The sequence below is a fragment of the Callithrix jacchus genome, chromosome 4 (assembly GCF_049354715.1).
Source record: "Callithrix jacchus isolate 240 chromosome 4, calJac240_pri, whole genome shotgun sequence".
In the NCBI taxonomy this organism is placed as follows: Eukaryota; Metazoa; Chordata; class Mammalia; order Primates; family Cebidae; genus Callithrix; species Callithrix jacchus.
The window spans coordinates 40,762,243-40,785,084 of record NC_133505.1 but is presented as its reverse complement, the minus strand read 5'-3'; the positions used below and the strand labels follow the sequence as shown (position 1 = coordinate 40,785,084).

Below are 22,842 nucleotides of genomic sequence, written 5' to 3'. Positions count from 1 at the left end.
TGCCTGTGATCCCAGCACTTTAGCAGGCCAAGGTGGGTGGATCACCCGAAGTCAGGGGTTTGAGACCCGCCTGGCTAACATAGTGAGACCCTGTTTCTACTAAAAATACAAAAAAATTAGCTAAGCATGATGGCGGGTGCCTGTAATCCCAGCTACTCAGGAGGCTGAGGCAGGAGAATTGCTTGAACCCAGGAGGCAGAGGTTGCAGTGAGCCAAGACTGTACCATTGCACTCCAGCCCGGGCGACAAGAGTGAAACTCCATCTCAAAAAAAAAAAAAATGTTTACTTATTTTGTTTCAGCGGAGAGATAATGAAGCAATTCTTCTCACAGATAAGGTAACTGTAGTACTATTTAAGCAGTTCTATTGCGGTAAGATATAAAAAAAATAAAGAAGTCTAGGCTTTAAACATTTTTAGCTCCAAGACTGGCAACTCTAATCTGGTGTTTTAATATAGGATCATGTTAGGATGGGCTGTGAGCATAGTTTCAGAGTCAACTTTTAAATTAAACTACAGGCCGGGTATAGTGGCTCATGCCTGTAATCCCAGAGTTTTGGGAGGCCAAGGTGGGAGGGCTGCTTGAGCCCAGGAGTCAAGATCAGCTTAGGCAACATAGCAAGACCCTGTCTCTATAAAAAGAAATTTTTTTAAATTAGCTGGGTGTGGGTGTGGTGATGTGCGCCTGTAGTCTCATCTACTCAGAAGGCCGAGGCAGGAGGATCACTTGAGCCCAGGAGTTTGAGGCTGCAGTGAGCCATGACTGCCCCACTGCATTCCAGCCTGGGCGACAGAGCCCAGATAATGCCACTGCACTCTAGCCTGGCCACAGAGCAAGACTCCATCTTAAAAAAAAAAAAAAAAAAAAAAAGCAGTTTTAGGTTTATGAAAATACTAATCAGAAAGTAGAGTTCCCATATGCCTCTTTATCTCCCCCTCCCGAATTTTCCCTATTATCAAAACCTTGCATTCATGTAGATCATTCATTACAACTGATAAGCCAGTATTGATACACTGTTATTAAATAAAGTTCACAGTTTATATTAGGGTTCATTCTTTGTGTTGTATACTATGGGTTTTGAAAAAATATGTAAGGACATGTATACACCATTATAGTATCATAAGAATCCTTTCACTCCCTCAAAATCCTGTCCTCTCCCTATTCATCCTTCCCTATCTTGCCCTGAACCTCTGGCCACCACTGACCTCATTACTGTCTCCATAGTTCTTTTTCCAGAATCACCTGGGGTCAGGAGTTTGAGCCCAGGCTGGCCAACATTGTGAAACCCCATCTCTACTAATACAAAAACAGTAGGTGGGTGTGGTGGCACATGCCTATAAAGCTAGCTACTCAGGAGGCTAATAGAGGAGAATCACTTGAACCCAGGAGGCGGAAGTTGCGGTGAGCCAAGATCACGCTATTACACTACAGCCTGGGCGACGAGCAAAACTCCGTCTGCAAAAATAAAAAAAATAAAAGAAACTGCCAAACTGTCCTCCAAAGTATCTGTGCCATTTTGTATTTCCTGCAGCAATGAATGAGATCCTGCTGCTCCACAACTACACCAGTGTTTGGTGGCATCAGTGTTTTGGATTTTGGTCATTATTTAGGTGTCTAATGGCTTCTCACTGGTATTATATGCACTCTAATGACATGATGTTGAGCATCTTTTCATCTGCATTGCCATCTTTGGCTAAGTATCTGTTCAGATCTTTTGCCCACCTTTAAATTGGGTTATTTTCTGACTACTGAGTTTTTTTTTCTTTCTTTTTTTTTGAGACAGAGCCTCTGTTGCCAGGTGCCAGGCTGGAGTGCAGTGGTGCGATCTCGTGGTGCAACCTCCGCTTCCCGGGTTCAAGCAATTCTCCTGCCTCAGCCTCCCAAGTAGCTGGGACTGCAGGCACACACCACCATGCCAAACTAATTTTGTATTTTAGTGGAGACAGGGTTTCGCCATGTTGGCCAGGATGGTCTCTATCTCTTGACCTCGTGATCCACCCACCTCAGCCTCCCAAAGTGCTGGGATTAATATCAAAGGCCTCAGGTGAGCCTCCCAAAGTGCTGGGATTACAGGCGTGAGACACCACTCCCGGCTTTCAGAGGCATTAAACAAGACGGTTCTATCAGTAGGGGAATGGTAAACTAAATGGGAAACATCAGCACAACTTAAAGCCATTAAAAAGAATTAGAACTCTAAGAAAAGGGTTGAACCCAGTTGTGCTAGTTTCATGCCTTTGAGGCACTGTATGTATTGCTCCCTCTACCTGAGACATTTGTCCCTGTCATTGTCTATGAATTCCTCATAGGCAACTGACAAAAGTTCATGTCAGGTGATTCAGGAATCAACTGACAAGACTGAGTTTAACTATTGGTTCCTTTGTGCCGCTTCCCTTGACTCCCTAAACAGAAATGCCCACTCCCCTCCTTGGTGCCCCCACAGTAATATGGATCCACCTTCATTACACTTATTTCTATATTGCCTTTGTTTAGATGTCTGCCTCTTCCACTAGACTTCAGGAAGGCAAGCACCATAGCTTGTTCCTTGCACTGCTAGGACCCAGCACAACCCTTAGGACAGTAAATTCTCAGGGATCTTTGCAGAGAAGTGAGGACAAGGGGACTTAGCAAGGGCTATGAAGACATCCTGCCTCCATCGGTGGGCAGCCTTAGAATTTTCTAGGCTGATGGCTGGGAACCAAATAGTCACACAGGAATCTACCTGGCACCTAAACGAATTCCCACCTTCAGAGAACCTTGTCATTCAGGATCAAGGTCCTCCCCTAGGACCAGAGGTGGCAAAATGTGTGCCCTTTGGAAACACTCCATGATACATGAAGAAAGGGCCAAAGTCACAATTCAAAATCTTATCTGTGGAAGCCTGAGAGGATGGTGGGTTTAGATGGTCTATGGCCATTACCACTGCAATACAAGTGTCCTTAATTGTCCAGTGTCCTATAAAAAAGGATGGAAAACTAGAACACTTTCAAGGGCCTTATGCAAATACATAAAATGCCTGAATTATACTCTAAACTCAACCGATATCAGTTAGGGTAGACCAGTAGCAAATATCCTTACCTTTTTAAAGAAGGAATGAAAACTAAAGCAAGGGGTATGAGATTTGAGTTAATTCCTCAAGCTGAAACAAAAATAAAGTGAACCAAAAATACACCAGTATTCAGTTAATGTGTCCAACGTGGAGACCAAACTACTAGGTGATTCAAGCTCTAGGTGGGTCTTCTAATTAACAACCAAAAAAAAAAAAAACACCGGCTTTTTTTTTTTTTTTTGCTACACAGTCCTAATCTTAGAAATCCTCAGTGGCCAGGTACGGTGGCTCATGCTCATTACCCCAGCACTCTGGGAGGCCAAGGAGAGAGGATCGCTTGAGGGAAGGGGTTACCAGTCTGGACAACACAGCAGGACGCTATCTCTACAAAAAAATAAAACAAATAAGCCAGGCATGCTGACATGTGACGGTACCAGCTACTCAGGAGGCTGAGGTGGGATGATTGAACCCAAGAGTTTGAGGCCACAATGAGATATGATGGCACCACTACCCTCTAGCCTAGATGAGAGAGAAAGACACTGTCTCCTAAAAAAAAAAAAAAAAAATCCTCAGAGATCATTTTTGAAAGAAGCTTCAATGCAATGTACAATCAAGTATCTTTCCTTGGTCCTTAAATTACTCAAAATAGGTAATTCCTAAATATTAAAAAAATACTTTCATGTTTCTATATCTTGCTAGCAACATCTCATTCTATGAACTAGACAGCTCTGGCAATGAAGACACCATAGGAAATATTACCTATAGTCAACTATATTTTCATTGATATTTCATTTAACATAATTTCAAAGTCAGTCTATGCTTTAAGACGGGCAAAAGAACAGGTATTCTAAATCTCATAAGAGAGTTTTTCATACTGTTCCTCTGAGCAGGGAATGGGGTTTCAGGGTTCTCAATGACAACACCTAACATTTTACCATCGAGATTTACCTGTAGATACAGAAAGAAGTGATAACATCAATATACAAGAATCGATCTCTATGAGGGTCTCAATAAGCTTGTGGTACATACTCACCACCTCTGTAGGGTTGTAATGATAACGACTGATTTTCCACTCTTCTGCCAAATTTGGTGTCTTTTTTTTTTAAGCAAAATGTCAGAAATGCAAAAAATCTGCCCTTATTTCTCTTAATACATTGAAAATAGTGGAAGATTCAGATTTGAATTCTTCATGAGTCCAGCTTGGAGCACGACTTCTACTCATTGTATGCCATCAACATACGAACTCCAACTTTGGCGACCATCAGCAAACTATTCAAAAGAAACAGATAGAAAACGTCAGGTAAAGGACAGAACAGGCAACTATGTTTTTAAGGAACTAAACTCTGCAGGTTCGTCACAACTGTGTGGGGGAGGAGATACTAAGGCAGGAGTGGTCACGGGTAAAATTTCCATCCCTGGAGGAACCAGAGAAAAGGATGCCAAGGAACAGTATCACTCTGAGGTATTAAAATAGCACACATGAGCTGGATCCTAACGCAACTGCCAATAATTTGAAGAAACGGAGGCAAGAGAGAGCAAGGCCTCCCCGCCACACAGAGCTAATTAATGGTAGAACCTAAAGCCTCTCAGTTTACTGCTCTTGATCTAGCTCCACACTGACTCTGTTGCTTCAGGTATAAAACATTATACTGGCAGCATCATGATCATGATCAAAGTAGAGGTATGCAATCTTTCTCCAAAATAGGCTTTTTAAAATTCCCCTGCCTTTAAGATGTCTTTATCATACTTAACAACTGAATTTTTTTTTTTTTGAGATGGAGTCTCATTCTCTGGCCCAGGCTGGAGTGCAGTGGCATGATTTCAGCTCACTGCAACCTCCGCCTCCCTGGTTCAAGTGACTCTCCTTCCTCAGCCTCCTGAGTAGCTGGGATTACAGGCATGCACCACCACACCCAGCTAATTTTTTATTTTTCATAGAGACGGGGGTTTCACCTTGTTGGCCAGGCTGGTCTCGAACTCCTGACTTCAAGTGATCCACCTGCCTTGGCCTCCCAAAGTGCTGGGATTACAGGTGTAAGTCACTATGCCTGGCCTATAACTGAATTTTTAAAAAATCACCATTTGGTTTAGGTTTTATAATCAAAATTAGAAAACAGGATTCAATCAAAACTCCCTTTCAGCAAAATTTTCTATAAGTCACCTATACATCTAAGAAATATGGGGCCCCCACACATCCACCTCATGTCACACAAAAGGCTGCAGTCGTGGCTTTGAACTAAAACTTCGGCCACCATGAGGAGGAACTAGGATGGACCAGAGAAGAAATATGAGAACAAAGCCATTTCCACAGTGAATGGATATACTCATGCCATTTTGACATTAAACCAACTATTGCTTTTAAAGCATTTTCTACTAGTGTAGAAATCAAATGTCAGTTGATGCATGGCATCAGATATCCTGAAACAAAGTTTTGAATGCACAAAGTATCCTGGGCAATATACTGAACTCTACATGGTAAAGAAGAGTAATAGAATGGAAAGTACCTGGCACCTGCGATTAAACCTACAGGCATGACTTTTCCATAGTAGTAGGATCTCAATGCCATAACACCAGCAAAGGTACCAGATGTAGCAGCTGAAAAAGATACAAAGAAGAAAGAAAACTCATTACATCTTCTAGGCAGGGGAATCAGAAGTGGGCCAAGCCCCACTTACCTCTCAAGGCTCACACCTCATCCTATGCTCATTCCTCCTGCCCCCAGTAGGGGGAGATTACTGGCTGCCCACATTCTATGGATCCAATTACCAATATTGGTCAAACAGGACCCTTCAAAGCCTGGGCCATGTCTGCCCTTCCGGCCTCATCTCTTTCTCACCACTCATCTTCTGCAAAATTCATACTTCAGCCATCAGTGTGTTAGTTTTCTCCAAAATGCTGCTGTTTTTCATGCCATGCAGACAGTATTTCCTCTACCCTGCACACAATTCCCACTGGCCATCTGTCAAAGCACCTACTACATGTCAAGCACTGTATTAGGTACTGGAGAATACAAAGGTAATCGAAACTGTCTTTGCCCTTTTACAATGCTTCAGGTCTGATGGGACAGACTTTAAAGAAACACACAAAGAAAAAGAGGGTACAATTTGTGCTTCAGGTATAATTGATGCTACACAAAAAAGCATTACAGGGATCAACCTACTCAGGGAGATCGTGCTAGGCTTAGCCAAAGAAGGGAAGATTGGCTGGGATCTGAAATTACAGAAGGAGTTAATGAGCTGAAGGATGGGAAGGCCCATTCCAGGGAGAGGGGACAGTATATACAGAGGACCTGGGATGAGAGAGAGCACAGCACATTCACCCTAAAAGGCCAGTGTGGCACAGAAGTCAAGATGCAGCTTGTGAGGAGGAGGTCCCTGACAACATGGAGCCTTGAAGGCCATACTAGGGATTGGGTTTTCATTCTAAGAGCAATGAGAAGTTATTAAAGAATACTAAGCAGACAGACACATGAACAGAATTGCATTTTTTTTTTTTTTTTTTGAGACAGAGTCTTACTCTACCACACAGGCTGGAGTGTAGTGACATGATCTTGGCTCACTACAACCTCTACCTCCTGGGATCAAGCAATTCTCGTCTCAGCCTCCTGAGTGGCTGGCACTACAGGTGCCTGCCACTATACCCAGCTAATTTATTTTTCCATTTTTTTATTTTTACAAGTTTAATGCAAATTATACCAGATAAATACGTTCATGAAGTATGGAAATCTTTCCATATTCTGTATATAAATGATAAACAGAAACCAGCACGATTCTCACCACCCTACCCCTATTTTAAAGCAGTGTAACTGTCCTAAGTATGATGAAGTCACCCCATCCCATCAAACCAGGGCCTTTTGGAAAAGACTAATCAGGATACACAGCTGCCCTAAGGACATACAAAAGCAGACATACCTAGGAAAAGCCAAACGTTCTTTGGATCCTGAGACAGCTGGTAAGAACCCAGCCCCGCTAGGCTGCCGAAGAACAGCCCCACAACCAAGGATGGCACTCTGCCTAAAGGGAAGCAAACACAGTGTTCATTTTAACATGAGGCACTTACTTCACTAACAGAATCCACCAGACACCCCTCCCTACAAAGAAAGACAGCAAAGAGAACTCTCAGCTCATAACCAAGGTGGAAACAAGCAGGAGGATGTTTCAGGGACTTTTCTATCTTATCAGAGAAGCCAGGGTCTTCCCACCCCATCTTTTTCTTCTCTAATAAGCAGGGCACTTCCATCTAAGGAAAGGAAAGAAGGCCATCTTCCTTCCTTACATGGAACTGTGACTAGGCCTTCTTTCTAGTCAGGCCTGATCAACCATGACCAGGCAGGTTGTACAGGCAGGACCTCCAGCAAATCACAAAAGGAGAGGGGGAAACAGTCAGTTAAAAAAAATAAAAATAAAAAATCTTGAGAATAAGAATTCTGGAGCAGGGGTTGGGGTGGGAATGTAGGCAAGGACAAGGGGGCAGAAACAAACACAGCCACTGACACACCCCTGCCTCTAACGAGGAGACTTCAAAACACAAGTCTGTGAAGACCAGAGGTTTCCTCCTACTTGAGGCCAGAGATGGCACTTGGAGGCCATGGCTGAAGCATGGCAATCAACAGTAACAATCTACAATCACCCCTGCCTATCTTAGATAAAGAAGCAAAAACAAGGAATTCTACAAGAAGGCTGGCTTGGCTTTGCCAGATATCCAAAAGGCAGTATAGGAGCTGCAAGACTGACAAGGAAGCCTGCACTCCAGCTTGGGGACCTACAGCAAACCTGACTCAAAGGAGATGGCTCCTCAGACAAGTGCCTGTTTGCAACAACAACAAAAAAGCAAAAAAAAAGACATGGCTCTTCAGGGAGCCTGGGCACTCACTTTTCACTCTAACAGCGTGAAGATGTTAAGAGGCTAAGTAACGACAAAACCATACCTGTTTTTACATAGCCAAAGATCCCGCCGGAAGCAACCAGTGCTGCATAGCCGTAGCCCAACCAATGCAAAGGCACTCTGAAAACACCAGGGGGAGAAGTCAGTGCCAACCAGGCTTTGTAAACAAACCATACTGTCATAGGATGGAACTACAAGGTAATCATCCCTGCCAGGTGGGGTGGCTCACACCTGTAATCCCAGCACTTTGGGAAGCCGAGGCAGGCAGATCATGAGGTCAGGAGATAAAGATCATCCTAGCCAAAATGGTGAAACTCCATCTCTACTAAAAATACAAAAATTAGGCGGGGCGCAGTGGCTCAAGCCTGTAATTCCAGCACTTTGGGAGGCCGAGGCGGGTGGATCACGGGGTCAAGAGATCGAGACCATCCTGGTCAACATGGTGAAACCCCGTCTCTACTAAAAATACAAAAAATTAGCTGAGCATGGTGGCACGTGCCTGTAATCCCAGCTACTCAGGAGGCTGAGGCAGGAGAATTGCTTGAACCCAGGAGGCGGAGGTGGCGGTGAGCCGAGATCACGCTGTTGCACTCCAGCCTGAGTAACAAGAGCAAAACTCCCTCTCAAAAAACAAAACAAAACAAAAATTAGTCAGGCGTGGTGGCCCACACCTGTACTCCCAGCTACTTAGGAGGCTGAGGCAGGAGAATCACTTGAACCTGGGAGGTGGAGGTTGCGGTGAGCTGAGATTATGCCACTGCACTCCAGTGTGGTAACAGAGCGAGACTCCATCTCATAAAAAAAAGAAAATGTAATCATTCCTGACATGTCTTATCACTGAAAATAAGGCCCACAGAGGTTGAATGACTTTCTGAAAGTCACACAACTCAGCAAAACCAGAGCTGGGACTTAAACCCAAGTCACTGGCACACAGGTCCAGTGATCCTCCCATTGCCCATGCTGCCCCAGGCAGTCTACTTTTAGGGTTTTCAGCTGAGGAAAGGAACTCTGGTTTCCACAAGCTCCTGGCTACTCCATTGACATTTACTGTCCACTCACACTGAGCCGGTGTCCTGCATTCTTCTCTTCTCTGTCCGGACAGGAGACTACCCCAGGCCTGCACCTGCAGGAAATGGGCTGGATCAGAGGCAGTTAAAAGCACAGCTCTCCAGCAGTCAGAAAGAAGTGTGTCCAACCTGCAAGCTATGCAACCTAAGTCTCAGCATCCTTCACTGTACCATGGGGATAACACTGCTACCAATTTCCTGAGGCTGTTGTGAGCATTTGGGGGTGGGGAGGGGTCACAGGTAAAGGTGCTTAGCACATAGTAAACGCTGAACAGATGCCGACCATTGTCATCAAAACCTCAATTCTAATCACAGCAAACTGATCAGGACCCACTGACCAGCTCTATAATCAGGTAATGTGTTAGCCATTTCATCAGCTAACCATACCGCCACTAAATCGGAAAGCTAGTACCCCCGTGCCCTTAATCCAACTACTTTAACGTCTCTTTTTGGGGGAGGTAGGGGTGTTGCTTTTTGTCCCTTCCAAAACACCCAATTTCAATACTCAACTTTTTTAGAAACTTCTGCATCCAACTCACAGGTTTTTTTGGGGGGGTGAGGGGATGGAGTCTCACTATGTCGCCCAGGCTTGAGCGCAGTGACACAGTCTTGGCTCACTGCAACCATCGCTTCCCTGGTTTAAGCGATTCTCCTGCCTCAGCCTCCCGAATAGCTGGGATTAGAGGAATGCGCCACCACACCCGGCTAATTTTTGTTTATTTATTTTATTTTATTTTTTGAGATGGGAGTTTCGCTCTTGTTACCCAGCCTGGAGTGCAATGGCATGATCTCGGCTCACCGCAACCTCCGCCTCCTGGGTTCAGGCAATTCTCCTGCCTCGGCCTCCTGAGTAGCTGGGATTACAGGCACGCGCCACCATGCCCAGCTAATTTTTTGTATTTTTAGTAGAGACGGGGTTTCACCATGTTGACCAGGATGGTCTTGATCTCTTGACCTCGTGATCCACCCGCCTCGGCCTCCCAAAGTGCTGGGATTACAGGCTTGAGCCACCGCGCCCGGCCCAATTTTTGTATATTAGTAGAGACAGGGTTTCACCATCTAGGCTGGTCTTGAACTCTTCACCTCGTTATGCCCGCCTCAGCCTCCCAAAGTGCTGGGATTACAGGTGTGAGCCACAGCGCCCAGCCCCTATTCACAGTTACAATTAGGAGGACGGATAAAATATTGGGTGGATAAGGGAAGGATAAAATATAAGGAAACCCCAGTCAGTCACATCTGACACTGCACCCTTGGAAAAACAGCGCTCTTATTTTCTTACAGAAAACTATCTTGTATCTAGTGAGCCTAACAAGATGGAAAGCAACACACACCCCGTTTATTTTGTTTAAAGAATCAGGCCAGGCAAGGCTGAAGTGGGAGCCTAGTTTGAGCTCTGGAGGCAGAGGCTGCAGTAAGACATATTCTGCGCTCCGGCCTGGGCGACAAGAGCGAGACCCTCCCTCAAAAAAAAAAAAATTAAATTTCCATAAAACGAGGAAGGGCAGGGGGCTTGGGATCTTGCCCATAGTTCTTAACTGGAGGTTGCAGTGAGTGAGCGAGGTTTTTAAAGAGATGGAGCAACAAAACCTCCAGGAAACGAGGCAACACTATGCTACATGGGTGAGCCTTTGCCTCAGGAGCTGAGGGGCTCCGCGTGTCCACCACCACTTTTAAGACAAGCAGAAAATACCCAACGAGAAAAGCACCGACCACACCGACTAAAGGCCCGGCTGAATCCGGGGGACGAAAAGCAGACCGCCGTGAAACTCCTAAATAATCACTAAAAGCTAAAAGAGGCAGAAAATAATAAGACTATTCCCCAAGGGTCCGCACCGATCTTCCGAAGGCACGCACGGTCCACACGGGCACAGAAGCCGCGGGGTAATGCAGCCAGGTTTCGCCGGAAACGCGGCCGCGTAGGCTCTGCCTCCCGGGGGGCGCGACAGGGCGGGAGAGGGGCGGAGCGTTGTGGCGCGTACGCAGTGTACCGGGAGAGGGACGGGCAGGGAATAGGGGACGGCGGCAGCGGACCTAGAGCTGCCGAGCAGCAACAGCAAGCGCCTTGCATCCCGGGGGCTGGGAGTAGGGCGGGGCATCGCAGCGCGCCAGGAAGTCTTGGAATGGGGCGGGGAATCTCTGCTTCCTCTGTCCCCAGGCTCGGCGCCTGCAGGTCCGACCAGCACCAGTCCCAGGTTCTATCCTGAGTGGCCAAAAGCCAGAAACACGGAGTTGGAATTGGGTCTTGCACAAGCTGGACCACGTGAGCTGCGCCAGGCCGGAGGTGGAGGCCACCGCTGCGGGAGGAGGGCTTCTGAGGCTGGATTCTGAAGAACCCCATTAATACAGGGACAAGTTACCGAGTATAAACCAGATACGGGCCATCAGGGATGATTGTCACTCAAGCCCGATCTCGTTTGTTTACACCAAAAACATGCAAGAAAATATGGCGGCTGCAGAATAATGTGGCTCACTGCCAAATATCCGTTTGTTTTAGGAAGTGAGGCTACTTGAGAAGCATCTTAAAGGAGAGAGAGCAAGTTAAATCTGATCTCCACCCAGCTCTGTGGATCTCAAATGTCCGCAGCCTGACGTTATCTCCATTTCCACCTCGGAGCAGCTCCTCTTCTGTTTCCTGCACCACCATTCGCTCGGTTGCTCTACACTAAAATTTGCGGTCATCGTTCACTTCCCCTCTCCTTCATCCCATGCAAGTATCAACATAGACAAATCTGATCAATAGAATCGTCAGTGAATTAAGCAAATTGTAGCGCATATTCTTAAGGAAAAACTTAAAACTTGCCGCAGCACCTGCCTTCCAGATAGCAAAACTGAAGCCCGTGTTTATCATAGCTGATTCTAACCAGCCAAAGCTGAATGACTAAGAACTTGCAGCAACTGCAGTATGCCAGACCTTCACTTTAATTGAAGACTTTCCTGAACAATTAATAAGGAGACTTGTCTTAACCGGCAGGGAATGGCTTTAGGGACTCATTTCTATGCAGGGGCAAGCTTCAAACCTTAATTAGGATCATCCACGATGATCCTCACGTCCTTCCCCCACCTTATACATGAAGAGATTGAACCTCAGAGAATTAAATTACCTACATTCCTGGTCAGTGTTAGAGCTATTATTTAAAGTTAGGTCTAAGTCAAAGCCTACATCCTTAACTCTACAATATGCTGCCTCTTGTAGTGTCGTTCCTCGACCAGAACACATAGCTCTTCTGTGTAGGTACACAGGGCAAGCACCATGGCTTGTCCTTTATACAGTGCTAGGACCCAGCACAACCCTTGTGACAGTAAATACTCCAGGATCTTTGCAGAGAAGCGGGAACAAGGGGAGTTGGCAAGAGCTATGAAGACCTCATGCCTCCCATCAGTGGGCAGCCTTAGAATTTTCCAGGCTGATTGCTGGGGACCAAATAGTCACACAGGCATCAACTTGACACCTAAATTCCCACATTCAGGAGGAGCCAGGTCCTCCTCTATGACTGAAGGTGGCAAAAATGTATGCCCTTTGGAAAACATTCCATGACACATGAAAAAATGGCCAACATCACAATTCAAAATATTAGCTATAGAAGCCTGAGAAGATGGTGTGTTTGGCTGGTCTATGGCCTTCTGATACCTCTACCACTGCAACACAAGTGCCCTTAATTGTCTGGTATCCTATAAAAAAGGATAGAAAACTAGGAACAATTTCAAGGGGTGTATGCTAATACATACGATGCCTGAATCATACTGTAAACCAATGCCAGTTAGGGTAGAGCTCAGTAGCTAGTATCCTTTCCTTTTAAAGAGGGAATGAAAACTAAAGCAAGGGGTACCAGATTGAGTTAATTCTTCATGCTAAAACAGGAATAAAGTAAACTAGAAATGTACCAGTATCCAGTTAATGTATCCAATGTAGAGACCAAATTAGGTGATTCAAGCTCTAGATGAGTCTTCTAGTTTCACATTTATGTATGAAGTAATTACAACAACAACAAAAATACCTTTTTTTTTTCTCTACACAATCCTAATCTTAGAAATCCTCAGTGGCCAGGTACAATAGCTCATGCTTATTACTCCACCACTTTGGGAGGCCAGGAGAGAGGATCACTTGAGACCAGGAATTTGAGACCAGCCTGGGCAACAAAGCAAGATCCCATCTCTACAAAAAAATGAAATAAATTAGTAGGGTGTGTTGATACGCACCAGCTGTACCAGCTATTCAGGAGGCTGAGGTAAGATGATTGGGCCCAAGAGTTTGAGGCTACGGTGAGATATGATTGCACCACTGCCCTCCAGCCTCGGCAACAAAGACCCTTTCTCTTGAAAAACTAAGAAAATCCCCAGAGATCATTTTTGAAATAAGCTTCAATGCAATGTACAATCAAATAACTTTCCTTGGTCCTTAAATTACTCAAAATAGGTTTCTAAATAGCAACAAAATACTTTCACATTTCTATATTTTGCTGCTATCGACATCTCATTCTATGAACTAGACAGCTCTAGCAATGAAGACATCATAGGAAATATTTTTTATAGTAAACTTTATTTTCATTGGTATTTCATTTAACATAATTTCAACATCAGTCTGTGCTTTAAGATGAGCAAAAGAACAGATATTCTAAATCTCTAAGATATTTTTCACACCGTTCCTCCAAGCAGGGAATGGGATTTCAGGGCCCTCAAAGTTGACACCTGACATTTTACCCTTGAGATTTACCTACAGATACAAAAAAAAGAGATCACATCAATATATAAGAATTGATCTCTATGAGGGTCTTATTAAGCTCTTCTGTAACATACTTGCCACCCCTGTAGGATTGTAATCCTAACGACTGATTTTCCACCCCTCTGCTATGTTTGGTGGCTTTTTTTTTTTTTAGGTAAAATGTCAGATGAAAAAATGCTGCCTTTATTTCTCTTCATACATTGAAAATAGTAAAATATGCCAGATTTTTAATTCTTCATGAGTCCAAGCTGGAACATGACTTCTGCTAGTGGGGTCTGTTGAACATACTAACTCCAACTTTGGCAACCATCAGCAAACTGTTTAAAAGAAACACAGATAGAAACGTCAGGTAAAGGACAGAACAGGCAACTGTTTTTAAGGAACTCCAGCTTCCTCACAACTGCATAGGGGAGGAGATACAAAGGCAAGAGATGGTCAGAGGTAAAATTTCCATCTTTGCAGGAACCAGAGAAAAAGCATGCCAAGGGACAGTCTCACACTGCGGTCTTAAAACAGCACACATGAGCTGGATCCTAATGCAACTGCCAACAACTTAAAGAGATGAAGTGGAGGCAAGAAAACAAGACTTCCCCACCACACAAAACTAATTAATGGTAGAATCTCCAGCTTTTCAGTTTACTGCTCTAGACCTTGATCCACACTGACTCTTTTGCTTCAGGTATAAAACATTATACTGGCAGCATCACAACTACAATTAGAGTAGAGCATGTAATTTTTTTCCAAAACAGATTTTTTTTTTTTTGGACAAAGTTTCGCTTTTGTTGCCCAGTCTGGAGTGCAGTGACATGATCTTGGCTCACCACAACCTCCACGACCGAGGTTCAAGCGATTCTCCTGCCTTAGCCTCCTGAGTAGTTGGCATGTGCCACCATGCGCAGCTAATTTTGTATCTTACCTCAGGCAATCTGCCTGCCTCAGCCTCCCAAAGTGCTGAGATTACAGGTGTGAGCCAACATGCCTGGCCCAAAACAGATTTTTTAAAATTCCCCCACCTTCAGGATGTCTTTAGATACTTAACAACTAAATTTTTCTTTTCTTTTTTGAGACACGCTCTCACTCACTCTGTTGCCCAAGCTGGAGTGCAGCACCACAATTTTGGCTCACTGCAACCTCCACCTCCCAGGTTCAAGCGATTCTCCTGCTTCAGCCTCCCGAGTGGCTAGGATTGCAGGTGTGTGCCACCACGACCGGTTAACTTTTATATTTTTCATAGAGATGGGGTTTCACAATGTTGGCCAGACTGGTTTTGAACTCCTGATCTCAAGTGATCCACCCACTCTAGCCTCCCAAAGTGCTGGGATTACAGGCAGGAGCCATCACACCTGGCCTATAACTAAACTTTTTAAAACCACAATTTGGTTTAGGTTTTATAATCAAAATTAGAAAACAGGGCCAGGCGCAGTGGGTCACGCCTGTAATCCTAGCACTTTGGGAGGCCGAGGCGAGTGGATAACGAGGTCTGGAGTTTGAGACCAGGCTGGCCAACAATGGTGAAACCCCATCTCTACCAAAACTACAAAAATTAGCCAGGCATAGTGGTGCATGCCTGTAGTACGAGTTACTATGGAGGCTGAGGCATGAGAGTTACTTGAACCAGGGAGGCCGATGGTTGCAGTGATAAGAGATTGCACCACGACACTCCAACCTGGGCGACAGATCAGTGCTCCATCTCAAAAAAAAAAATTAAAAAACAGGATTCAATCGAAATTCCCTTTTAACAAAATTTTCTATAACAAACACCTACATGTCTAAGAAATATGGGACCCCCATACCTTCTGTGCAAGTCACACAAAAGGCTGCGGTCATGGTTTGCACTGAAACTTTGGCCACCATGGGGAGGAGCTAGGATGGACCAGAGAGCAAATATGAGAACAAAGCCATTTCCACAGTGAATGGATATACTCAGCCATTTTGACATTAAACCAGCTATTGCTTTTGAAGTGTTTCCAATCAGTGTATAAATCAAATGTCAGTTGATGCATAGCATCAGATATCCTGAAACAAGTAAGGTTTTGAATGCATAAAGTATCCCAGGCAATAAACTGAACTCTACATGGTAAAGAAGAGTAATAGAAGGGAAAGTACCTGGCACCTGCGATTAAACCTGCAGGCATGAATTTTCCAGAGTTGTAGAATCTTATTCCCATAATGCCAGCCAAGGTACCAGATGTAGCTGATGAAAAAGATATAAAGAAGGGTGAAAACTCATTATATCTTCTACGCAGGGGAATCAGAAGTGGGCCAAGCCCCACTTATCTCTGAAGGCTCACGCCTCATCCTATGCTCATTCCTCCTGCCCCTGGTAGGGGGAGATTACTGGCTGCCCACATCCTATGGATCCAATTACCAATATTGGTCAAACACTGTATTAGGTACTGGAGAATACAAAGGTAATCGAAACTGTCTTTGCCCTTTTACAATGCTTCAGTCTGATGGGACAGACTTTAAAGAAACACACAAAGAAAAAGAAGGTACAATTTGTGCTTCAGGTATAATTGATGCTACACAAAAAAGCATAACAAGGGGATCAACCTACTCAGGAAGATCATGCAAGTCTTAGCCAAAGAAGGGAAGATTGGCAGAGATCTAAATTTACAGCAGGAGTTAATGAGCTGAAGGATGGGAAGGCCCATTCCAGGGAGAGGGGACAGTATATGCAGAGGACCTGGGATGAGAGAGCACAGCACATTCACCGTAAAAGGCCAGTGTGGCACAGAAGTCAAGATGAAGTTTGTGAATAAGAGGGGCCAGACCACATGGAGCCTTGTAAGCCCATACTAGGGACTGGGTTTTCACCCTAAGAGCAATGAGAAGCTATTAAAGGATACTAAGTAGAGGGAAACATGAACAGAGTGGCATTTTTTTTTTTTTTTTTAGACAAAGTCTCACTTTGTTGCCCAGTCTGGCGTGCAATGGCATGATCTTGGCTCACTGCAACCTCCACCTCCCAAGATCAAGCAATTCTCAACTCTCAGCCTCCTAAGTAGCTGGGACTACAGGTGCCAACCACCACACCTGTTGTGTTTTTTTTGTTTTTTTTTTGTATTTTAGTGAGACCAAGTTTCACCATGTTGCCCACAGTGGTCTCAAACTGAGCTCAGGCAATCTGCCCGCCTCAGCCTCCCAAACCTGAGGTCAGGAGTTTGAGACCAGCGTGGCCAACATGGCAAAACCCATTTCTACTAAAAACAGAAAAATTAGTTGGTTGTGTTGGCAGATTTCTATAATCTCACCTCCCCAGAAGGCTAAGGCAGAAGAATTGTTTGAACACGGGAGATGGAGTTTGCAGTGAGCTGAGATCTTGCTACTGCACTCCAGCCTGGGCAGCACAGTAAGATTCTGTTTCAAAAAAAGGGAATTTCATGAAGGGAAAGGAGACAAGCACATCTGAATGTCAACAGGGGGTCCACCTAAAAGGGGGAATACAAATACAAGACAGGATCCTTGCCAGTGTAAAACTCCAGAGAAGGTCGGGGAGAAGACACCCAAACCCAGAGGAAGACGCTGGTCTCGGAGAGGAGAGAAACAGGACTGAGGCTTGGAAATTAAAGCCTCCAGGGAGTCCCCACCTGATGGCTGCTTTTTTCCCCTGAAGTAGGTATGAGGTCATTTGCTGAGTAGAGTAGGATTAGAGGAAGGGAAAACACAGACTGAAAGTCATTCTGGATCATGAGGGAGGAAGCTGTTAGGCAGAGCTGGGACTTGGGTGCACCTCCTTCCCCAGCACACCTCATCAGCCATCACTGACCTCCCTTCCCAACCCCAGCTGATGTGTATGGATCATAAGGCTTCTCCCTCCTGCACGGCACTCATTCCCACATCGGGGGTTTGTGGAGATGGTGACAAATGCATACTCCTAGCAGTGTCTGACACACAGGTGGAGCCCAACAGAAATGTGCTGAAAGCCACCCTGATAAGGACTCTTCTGTTCCCCCACACTATTCACTGTCCTTGCTGTTCACAGGGTACATTTCCAGTCCTGCTTCTACATCCATGTTTTTTATGTTTTTTTTGTTGACGGAGTCTCGCTTTGTCGCCCTGGCTGGAGTGCAGTGGCGTGATCTCAGCTCATTGCAACCTCCACATCCCAGGTTCAAATGATTTTCCTGCCTATGCCTCCTGAGTAGCAGGGACTACAGGTGCCCACCACCATGCCCAGCTAAGCTTTATAATTGTTTTTTTTTTTTGGTTTTGTTTTTTTTGAGATGGAGTCTTACTCTGTCACTCAGGCTGGTGTGCAATGGTGCCGTCTCAGCTCACTGCAACCTCCGCTTCCCAGATTCAAGTGATTCTCCCACCTCAGCTTCCCCAGTAGCTGGGACTACAGGCACGTGCCACCACACCTGGCTAATTTTTGTATTTTTAGTAGACACGGGGTTTCACCATGTTGGCCAGGCTGGTCTCAAACTGTGGACCTCATGATCCACCTGCCTCAGCCTCCCAAAGTGCTTGGATTACAGGCCTGAGCCACCGCAGTCACATTTTAGTTGACTGCTAAAGGTGATTTTCAAATAAGAACACTGCAATTCCAATGCAAACCTAACCCAGATATGTGATACTTTAGTGATGATGAAGCCAATGGTCTTCAGTGGGGACCTCAACAGTTGACACATATTGGCCTTACAGAAGTTTAATGCTAAACTGTTATACAGGAGTTTATCACTCAATTTCTACATATAGAAGTTTAATGATACTGGGTAGATACATTCATGAGGTATAAAAATCTTTCCACATTCTGTACATAAAAGATAAACAGAAACCAGCACAATTCCTGCATCTGCACTCTCATTTTAAAACTTTCCAAAGACTTGGTAGAAGCAGTGAAACTGTCATAAGTTAAGTATGACAAACTTGCCCCATCCCACCAAACCAGGGCCTTTGGGAAAAAGAGTAATCCGCATACACAGCTGCCCTAAGGACATACAAAAGCAGACATACCTAAAAAAACCCAAACATTCCTTGGATCCTGAGACAGCTGGTAAGAACCCAGGCCGGCTAGGCTGCCGAAGAGCAGCCCTGCAGCCAGGGATGGCACACTGCCTAGAGGGAAGCAAACACAGCTTCATTTTAACATGAGGCACTTACTTCACTAACAGAATCCACCAGACACCCCTCCCTACAAAGAAAGACAGCAAAGAGAACTCTCAGCTCATAACCAAGGTAGATACAAGCAGGAGGATGTTTCAGGGACTTTTCTATCTTATCAGAGAAGCCAGGGTCTTCCCACCCCATCTTTTTCTTCTCTAATAAGCAGGGCACTTCCATCTAAGGAAAGGAAAGAAGGCCATCTTCCTTCCTTACATGGAACTGTGACTAGGCCTTCTTTCTAGTCAGGCCTGATCAACCATGACCAGGCAGGATGTACAGGCAGGACATCCAGCAAATCACAAAAGGAGAGGGGGAAACAGTCAGTTAAAAAAAAAATAAAAAATTTGAAAATAAGAATTCTGGTGCAGGGGTTGGGGTGGGAATGTAGGCAAGGACAAGGGGGCAGAAACAAACACAGCCACTGACACACCCCTGCCCGGTCTAACGAGGAGACTTCAAAACACAAGTCTGTGAAGACCAGAGGTTTCCTCCTACTTGAGGCCAGAGATGGCACTTGGGGCCATGGCTGATGCATGGCCGTCAATGATAGCAACAATCTACAACAACCCCTGTTTGTCTTTAGATAAAGAGACAAAAACTAGGAATTTGACAAGAGGCCTGGCTTGGCTTGACCAGATAACCAAAAGGCAAATGCAGGAGCTGCAAGACTGACAAGGAAGCCTGCACCCCAGCCTGGGGACCTACAGCAAACTGGACTCAATGGCTCTTCAGGGACCCTGGGTACTCGCTTTTCACTGTAACAATGTGAAGATGTTAAGAGGCCAAGTAAAAACAAAACCATACCTGCTTTTACATAGCCAATGATCCCACCAGTAGCAACCAGTGCTGCATAGCCAAAACCAATCCAATGCAAAGGCACTCTGAAAACATGAGCGTGAGAAGTCAGTGCTAACCTGGCTTTAAAAACAAACCATAATGTCACTGATCGGACTAAAAGGTAATCATTCCCCACAGGTCCTATCACTGAAATAAGGCCCACAGAGGTTGAATGACTTTCTGAAAGTCACACAACTCAGCAAAGCCAGAGCTGGGACTAAAATCCAAGTCACTGGCACACAGGTCCATTGATCCTCCTATTGCCCATGCTGCCCCAGGCAGTCTACTTTTAGGGTTTTCAGCTGAGGAAAGGAACTCTGGTTTCCACAAGCTCCTGGCTACTCCATTGACATTTACTGTCCACTCACACTGAGCCGGTGTCCTGCATTCTTCTCTTCTCTGTCCAGACAGGAGACTATCCCAGGCCTGCACCTGCAGAAAACGGGCTGGATCAGAGGCAGTTAAAAGCACAGCTCTCCAGCAGTCAGAAAGAAGTGTGTCCAACCTGCAAGCTACACAACCTAAGTCTCAGCATCCTTCACTGTACCATGGGGATAACACTGCTACCAATTTCCTGAGGCTGTTGTGACCATTTGGGGGTGGGGTGGGGGTGGGGGTCATAGGTAAAAGTGCTTAGCACATAGTAAACGCTGAACAGATGCCGACCACTGTCATCAAAACCTCAATTCTAATCACATAGGCCCACAGGAAACTCAGCAAGGTCAACTGACCAGCTCTATAATTAGGAAACGTGTTAGCCACTTCATCAGCTATCCACATTACCACTAAATCGGAAAGCAAGTCCTCCCGTGCCCTTAATTCAACGACTTTAATGTCTCTTTTGTGTAGAAGCGGCCCTTAATCCAACTACTTTAACGTCTCTTTCGTGTAGAAGAGGCCGGGTTGTTGCTTTTCGCCCCCGCCGCAACATCTAATTTCAACAGTCAAATTCTTTAGAAACATCTGCGTCCAACTCACAGTTATTGTTAGGAGGGCAGAAATAGAGGATAAAATATACAGAAACCCTAGCCATATTCACATGTGACATTGCAGCCTTGGAAAAACAGCTCCTATTTTCTTACAGAAAAGTATCCTGTATTCAGTGAGCCTAACAAGATGAAAGCAATGCATATCCCGTTTATTCTGTTTAAACAATCAGGCCAGGCGCGGTGGCTCACGCCTGTAATCCCTGTATTTTGGGAGGCACAGGCGGGCGGATCACCTGGGGTTAGGAGTTCGAGACCAGCCTGGCCAACATAGTGAAACCCACTGTCTACTAAAAAAATACAAAAAAATTAACCGGGAATGGTGGTACAGGCCTGTAATCCCAGCTACCTTGGAGGCGGAGATGGGAGGACGACTTGAGCCTAGGAGACAGAGGCAGCAATGAGACATATTCTGGCTACTGCACTCCAGCCTGGGCGACAGAGACCCTCCCTCAAGAAAAAAAAAATAAGTTTCCATAAAACGGGAAAGGGCAGGGGGCTTGGGATCTTGCGACAGTTCTTAACTGGCAATGAGTTAGCGAGGCTTTTAAAGAGATGGAGCAACAAAACCTCCAGGAAACGAGGCAACACTATGCTACATGGGTGAGCCTTTGCCTCAGGAGCTCAGGGGCTCCGCACGTCCACAACCACTTTTAAGACAAGTAGAAAATACCCAACGAGAAAAGCACCGAACACACCGACTAAAGGCCCGGCTGAATCGGGGGGACGAAAAGCAGACGGCCGTGAAACTCCTAAATAATCACTAAAAGTTAGAAGTTGCAGAAAACAGTAACAATAATCCCCAAGTACCCGCACCGATCTCCCGAAAGCCCGTAGAGTCTACAAGGGCGTGCAAGCCGCGGGGCAGATCAGCCAGGTCTCGCGGCGGCGGCGGTCGCTCGGCGTCCAGGGACCGGGGCGGGGGAGGCGCGGTTTCATGGCGCATGCGCAATGTTCTGGGAGAGGGGCAGGCAAATAATCGCGATGCTTCAGCCTCAGAATAGCAACACGTGCCCTGCTTCCAGTGGGCGGGGAGTGGGGCGGGGCATCGCGGAGCGCGTCAGAGTCCCGCAAACGGGGCGGGGAATCTCTGTGCTTCTTCGATCCACAGCGCCTACAGGACCGACCAGCACCAGTCCCAGGTTCTATCCTGAGTGGCCAAAAGCCAGAAACACGGAATTGGAATTGGGTCTTGCACAAGCTGGACCACGTGAGCTGCGCCAGGCCAGAGGTGGAGGCCACAGCTGCGGGAAGAGGGCTTCTGAGGCTGGATTCTGAAGAACCCCATTAATAGAGGGACAAGTTACAGGGTATAAGACCAGATACTGGCCGTCAGGGAGGATTGTCACTCAAGCCCGATCTCGTTTGTTTACACCAAAAAGGGCCTGCCTTCTACCTGCAAGAAAACATGGCGGCTGCAGAATAATGTGGCTGGCTCACTGCCAAATATCCGTTTGTTTTAGGGAATGAGGCTACTTGAGAATTATCTTAAAGGGGAAGAAAGAGCAAGTTAAATCTGATCTCCACCCAGCTCTGTGGATCCCAAATGTCCACAGCATGACGTTATCTCCATTCCCACCTCCGAGCAGCTCCTCTTCTGTTTCCTGCACCACCATTCGCTCGGTTGCTCTACACTAAAATTTGCTGTCATCGTTGACTTCTCCCTCTCCTTCATCCCATGCAAGTATCAACATAGACAAATCTGATGAATAGAATCGTCAGGGAATAAAGCAAATTGTAGCGCATATTCTTGAAAAACTTCCACTTGCCGCAGCACCCTACCTTCCAGATAGCAAAATTGAAGCCCGTGTTTATCATAGCTGATTCTAACCAGCCAAAGCTGATAATGACTAAGAACTTTCGGCAACTGCAGTATGCCAGACCTTCACTTTAATTGAAGACTTTCCTGAACAATTAATAAGGAGACTTGTCTTAACCGGCAGAGAATGGCTTTAGGAATTCATTCTTCCCTATGTAGGCGCAAGCCTCAAACCTTAATTAGGATCATCCATCATGATTCTGGCACCCTCTCCCCTACCTTATACTTGAAGAAATTCCAGCTCAGAGAATTGTATTATCTACAGTCCTTGTCACTGGTAAAGCTATTATGTAAAGAAAGGTCTGAAATACAAAAAGTAGCCAGGCGTAGTGGCGCACTCCTGTAATCCCAGGTACTCAGTAGGCTGAGGCAGGA

At 45.6% G+C, this 22,842-nt stretch overlaps 2 protein-coding genes and 1 pseudogene across 17 annotated transcripts in view; all 3 read right to left on the bottom strand.

Annotated features, from left to right (window-relative positions):
• The window catches only part of LOC144582116 (C-terminal-binding protein 1 pseudogene), a 42,173-nt pseudogene extending 37,857 nt beyond the window's left edge, over positions 1–4,316 (bottom strand). The window contains exon 1 of the transcript XR_013534096.1: positions 4,079–4,316. The product of XR_013534096.1 is annotated as a C-terminal-binding protein 1 pseudogene (transcript). The remainder of the gene's footprint in view (positions 1–4,078) is intronic.
• Positions 1–21,568, bottom strand: part of LOC100395327 (transmembrane protein 14C) — a 59,425-nt gene extending 37,857 nt beyond the window's left edge. For 2 of the 10 annotated variants that reach the window (XR_013534149.1, XR_013534148.1), the window contains exons 1-5: positions 10,830–11,118; positions 7,973–8,049; positions 6,957–7,058; positions 5,550–5,640; positions 4,079–4,314 (exon numbers count right to left, since the gene is read on the bottom strand). Coding sequence is in view for 6 of the 10 variants with exons in the window: in XM_002763551.7 (XP_002763597.5) it covers positions 4,264–4,314; positions 5,550–5,640; positions 6,957–7,058; positions 7,973–8,049; positions 8,989–9,052; positions 10,830–11,092 (648 nt within the window). In the remaining 4 variants the exon portion in view is untranslated. Of the gene's footprint in view, positions 1–3,800; positions 4,315–5,549; positions 5,641–6,956; positions 7,059–7,972; positions 8,050–8,988; positions 9,067–10,706; positions 14,035–21,458 lie in introns of those variants that run through there. The other 8 variants (XR_013534151.1, XR_013534150.1, XM_078368939.1 and 5 more) reach the window with 8 other exon arrangements.
• On the bottom strand, positions 13,917–21,568 carry LOC100396040 (transmembrane protein 14C). Of its 6 annotated transcripts, none has more exons than XM_078368949.1 (6): positions 21,347–21,568; positions 20,031–20,094; positions 19,630–19,706; positions 18,676–18,777; positions 15,823–15,910; positions 13,917–14,033 (listed from the first exon to the last, which is right to left on the bottom strand). In XM_078368949.1, exons 2-6 carry the CDS (start codon positions 20,048–20,050, stop codon positions 13,982–13,984), a joined length of 339 nt encoding a protein of 112 aa, XP_078225075.1. In that variant the 5' UTR covers positions 20,051–20,094; positions 21,347–21,568; the 3' UTR covers positions 13,917–13,981. The 6 variants fall into 6 exon arrangements, with proteins under 6 accessions (XP_078225075.1, XP_078225076.1, XP_078225077.1 ...); XM_078368950.1 differs by having other exon boundaries at positions 20,031–20,174; positions 21,459–21,568; XM_078368951.1 differs by having other exon boundaries at positions 20,031–20,108; positions 21,459–21,568.
• Positions 21,569–22,842: the final 1,274 nt, after the last annotated feature.